The following is a 5064-nucleotide window of genomic DNA, read 5'->3' on the forward strand; positions in this document are numbered from 1 at the left end:
GACTGAGATGGGTCCAAACACAGGATAGTGCCTTTATGTTGTTCTGGAGAAATAATTATGTTTTTTTGGAGGGGGGGGGTGTTGGAGGGCATGGTGAGTGGTATGTTCTGTCAGAACTTCTGGATCTCCCTACACACTTTCTTTGGTCTTTGGTGTCTATTCCTGTGGCTTCCAGGATGGGATTACTTGGTCCCTGGCTTCCAGAATTCTTCTATCTGGACACTGATTGAAGTCTGGATTTTACAGTGTCCAGATTTCAAACCTCCTGGCCCACCTTCAGAAAAGCTTCTGGTTATTTGAGGACCTGAATGTACAGCCCAAACCAGACTAACTTCCATTCTACCAAAAAAAAAAAAAAAAGAAAGAAAGAAAAAAAAAAAAGAAAAGTATTTGAAGTCCAGTTTTGTGATTACCATGCATGTGGGTGGAAGATAAGCTCTTTGGGTGGATTTTGCCACAGGACCAAGAATCGAACAAAAGATGTGATCTGCTCTGTGGAACATGATGGGAGCTGTCAATCAATGCTACGCTGAATGGGGATGGAAACAATATTTTCTGTATGCTAGTTCAGAAGCAAATAAAGAATCCGTCCTACAGTGTGTGCGATAAAGGTATTGCTTGTGAGAAGCTGAACTGTCTGCTATGATTTCTAAGAAGCAAAAGCTGTATGCTTAGTCAAGTAAGAAAATTGCTTTTCAGGCTCTGACTTGTGCCTCTGTTTATGAGAAAATATATCTCTAGACCCTGAAATTGCTTTATGGGTGCAAATTTAATGCTGGTATGGAAATCATCTTTGGTGTTAGCAAGTAGGATAACTGGGTATTTCTCAAAAAAACCCCATCATGGTGGGATATTTAAAATGTAGGCCTATCCTTAGAGACTGTGCTACACGGTACCAAAATGACTGGCTTGAAAAATGCAAGATGCAATTGGATTAATTTTGGGAGTTAACACAGAAAAAACAAAGACAGGTTTGACTGAATCCAAATTCTGTTTTCCTTGGAGTGCTGAAATTTGGTAAGATTGTGTGTAGACGCAGCTGGAATTTCCCTGCGTTTTAAATTCTCATTTTAGATACATAAGGCTTTCCTCCCTCTTAAATTATAAATGCATGATATACTTGTACTTTCCAACTCCCTTCTCTCCACAGAGAGATATATATTCATTATTTTTCTTTTTTGTCTATGTCACTGATAAGATTATAATTTTAGCAGATCTTGAAGGTTAGTCATTTAAACTGTCTCTTCGTAGTTGAGCTAGAATTGTGCCATATTTAGAAGGAAACTTTTGAGCTAGAATTTTGAAAATTAAAAAATTTTTAATTAAAAATTTTTTTTATGTGTATGAGTGTATTGTCTGCATGTGTGTAAGTACACCCGTGTCGTGCAGTGGCCAGGGAGGTCAGAAGAAGGCATTGAATTCCCCTGGAACTGGGGTTACAGACAGTTGTTAGCCGCCATGTGGGTGCTGGAAATCGAAATTGGGTCCTCTGTAAGAGCAGTCAGTGCTTTTTAACCACTGAGACATCTCTCTAGCCCGAAAATTAAAATTTTTGAGACTCAAAAAATACCAAGACAAAATCCGTCAAGGCAAACACAGGGTTCCACTAAAGGGGAAGGGTAGTGTGTGCTGAGTTTCTTTCCCCGGTGTACAGCAGGGAGGAGACAAATGGTTCCGCTTTCTGGGTCCGAGATTTGACCTCAAGGAGTTAGGCTTTGTGTCAAGAAGGTTTACGTTTTTTTTGCTTGGCTCTCAATGAACAACTTATTGTTAAAATAACTTTTAGTATTATGTTTCTAGTTAGGGTCATATTCACTGAGGGAATCACTCTTGACCTCATGATAGAGCAAGTATCACTCACATTAGCTGTAATTCAGCTGGATTCAGAGAGAATGTTTCTGGGAATCAAATGACCACTGGCTCTTTGTTTTTACACCTTAACTGTGTATTTTTTTTTTTTCTAAATCACTTAACTGGAGTCTCCACAGCTCCAGTTAAGTGATTTAGAAAAATAATATACAATCTAAAACTTTGAATGGGAAGCTCAGGTCTAGTTTTTTTAATCTGTCTCTGTCAGAGAGCTGAATCCATGTTGTAAAATTTCCAAGTTTGTGAGTAGCAAGGAAAAACATAGCATTCTCTGGAGGCTGTGCTTGGTAAAACACATTAATTCCAAAAGATCCAAAAGTCTTTGAGAGACTGCAACTATGCTTTTTTTCCAATGTAGTTCCACCATTTCTCAGTGGTACCTGCTCTTTTATTGACATCCATGTTGTAAAATGTCTTAGACTGGCAATAAAGTCTGTTCAATTACTTTTTAGGATGGCTACAGGCTATGGGATAATTAATTATAATTAATATTGGTCTGCTTGCTTCCTTTGTGTTTTGTGAAGTGTTTTCAAAAGCTATTTGGTGCCAAATGCATAAAGCAAATTTAAGCCAATTTAAGTTTTTCTTCGGAGGGATCATTTATTAAAAATGATCACTTTGGACATTTTTTTTCTAATTTAGTTATCAGCTCAGCTTAGTTTTCTAGTATACACACGGGGGCTACTCTGGAACAGTCTTCACATCTTCTAAGCTAGAAGCAGATTATGACATGATGCCCTTTCTCTGTGCAAGTGACATTTATGGATCCTGAAGAGGACTTTCATACAGATCCGCGGTGGCTGCTTCCCTGAATCTACATTCTTCCTTGCCAGTTCTGAAAACTCATATTTCAAATGTTTCAAGAGTCATAACTAATAGTCGTGAATCTATGTGGCATGTGTATTACAGCTAGATCAGTTTGTATGTATAACTTTACATAGTATCTTGTGTAAAAATAGCTTTGGTTATTAAAATCATTGCAATAAAATACCTGCACTATAATATTGTGTTCTTTGGTACCTATGTGATATTTTTTTCAATGGATGGTCTATTGTTTCATTTCTTAAAAAATATCTGAATATTCCTTAACAAACAAAGAGAATGCACTGGTTTAGGTGCCATTCAAATTTTCTTTGCTGGGTTTGAATCTGCATTTTGGTTGCAGGCCTGGCAGGTTCAAACGCTAGGCTAGACAAGCAAAATCACACCCCTAATCCTATGAACTTGGACAACCCCACATCATGTTGGTTGCACTTCTACAGTGCAATGCTTCCTGAAGACCAGCCCTGCCTGAGTCCCTAACCACTGATGATGTGTGTGTGTGTGTGTGTGTGTGTGTGTGTACACAGGCACACATGCACACACCCACACATGGTACCGAGACACCTTTGTGGTGTGGTAGAGCTAATAAGAATGTCTGATCTTAAAAGATGTCCGCTTAATGGCTCAAACATCACTGTGCTTCAAATCGCCGAACCGCCAAGCACAGTGAAGACCAGGGATTGAAGGTGTGAGACCCGGTGTTTTAACGCTCATCACTTTTCTTGCCAAGTCCTTGCCCTGCTGAAGTGTGAGTCTTGGAACAAAGTCAGAATGCAGGTGAGCTTCAGTCTTTGGTTTCTTTGGACTATAAATACCACTTTGTTTTCTTCAAATATTTCTAAGTATAAACCTGCTATCTTGAGGTCCTGGTCTTTAAAAACTTTTTTTTTTTTTTTTAATTTAAAGCTTTTCCACCGAGGTTCTAGTACGTGGTTCCTCCTTCATGCTTTGGTACAAGTGCTTGATGAAGAAGATGAGTTGCCTGAACTGGAGCTGCCCTCGTCCTGCCACTTGTCCAGGCTCCTCCTCCTGGCATTCATGAAGAAGTTGCTGACAGTGCTGAGCTCCAGCCCCAGCTGCTGGGAAATGGTGATTTGCAATTCTTTGGACGGACGCTTATTTTCCTTGAATATTGCATGTAGAGTTCGACGTTGGACGTCTGTGAAGACCAGCCTGGGCTTTTTGGGGGTGTTGCCTCTATCCTTCCCATGTTCTTGCTCTTTCCTTTTGCATGCTGCAAAGAAACATGGAGACTGTTTAGAACAAATTCCCTGTGGGGGACAGAGTAGAGAGGCAGGGCCAGTACCACTGGTCAGTTATCCTTATAGCCTGCTTTCTGTCTGCTGACCCCTGACTAAAGCATAAGGGTGTCCGGGAAGGAGTATAATAGAAGCAGGGAAAATTGAAACACAGGTGGAGTTCTGTGCAACTTGGGTGTGGGTCCTGGCACTCACTAGTCTCTGTACTCTCTCCTAGGTATGTCAGGAAGCTCTATTGAGTTTCTGGCTAAATGAACTGATCCATTTGAGTTTTTCTTTTAAAGGGAAATTTAATTTTAAAAAATTTAATTGTGGGGCTGGAGAGATGGCTCAGCAATTGAAAGCACTGACTACTCTTGCAGAGGACCTGGGTTTGATTCCCAGAACCCACATGGCAGCTACAAACCCTCCTTAACTCCAGTTCCAGGGGAATCTGAAGCCCTCTTCTGACCTCTGGTGGCATTGCATGACACAAGGGCACTTACATACATGCAGGCAATACATTCATACACATTAAAAAAATTAATTGTATGTTTCTGTGTATGAGTACATGCACATAAATTAAGGTACCCAGGGAGGCCATCAGATCCTCTGGAGCCAGACTTAACAGATGGCTGTGAGCCACATAACGTGGGTTTTGGGAACAAATTTGGGGTTCTCTGGAAGAGCAGTAGGCATCTTTAACCACTGAGGCATTCTCTCTAGCTCCAGTTTGAACTTTTAGTTTTTAACTTTTTTTTTTTTTTTTTTCGAGACAGGGTCCACTAGATAGCTGGCCTGGAAACTTTTATGTAAACAAGGCTGGCCTACAACTCACAAAGATCTATCTTCTTCTTCCTCCTGAGTGCTAGGATTAAAGGAATTGTCACCATGTCCAGCCTTACTTTTTAATTTTTAAAGATCTTTAAAATTTTTTATTTATTTTTATTTTATGTGTATGCATGTATTGCCTGCATGTAGGTAAGTGCACCTGTGTCCTGCAATGCCCTTGGAGGTCAGAAGAAGCTGTTGGATCCCGGATCCCTTGGGTTACGGATGGTTGGTAGCTACCATGTGGGTGCTGGGAATTCAACCTGGGTCCTCTGCAAGAGCAGCCTGTGCTCTTAACTGCTCA

General features: G+C 40.4%; 1 protein-coding gene across 2 annotated transcripts in view; it reads right to left on the reverse strand.

Annotated features, from left to right (window-relative positions):
- Positions 1–1497: 1497 nt before the first annotated feature.
- Onecut1 (one cut homeobox 1) overlaps positions 1498–5064 on the reverse strand; it is a 43454-nt gene continuing 39887 nt past the window's right edge. Inside the window, exon 3 of one of the 2 annotated variants that reach the window (XM_029561948.1) lies at positions 1498–3925. In XM_029561948.1, coding sequence (XP_029417808.1) covers positions 3633–3925 — 293 coding nt within the window. In that variant the 3' untranslated portion in view covers positions 1498–3632. The remainder of the gene's footprint in view (positions 3926–5064) is intronic. The other variant, XM_008829777.1, reaches the window with a different exon arrangement.

The sequence above is a fragment of the Nannospalax galili genome, unplaced genomic scaffold, assembly GCF_000622305.1.
Source record: "Nannospalax galili isolate Female #2095 unplaced genomic scaffold, S.galili_v1.0 scaffold213, whole genome shotgun sequence".
Lineage (NCBI taxonomy): Eukaryota > Metazoa > Chordata > Mammalia > Rodentia > Spalacidae > Nannospalax > Nannospalax galili.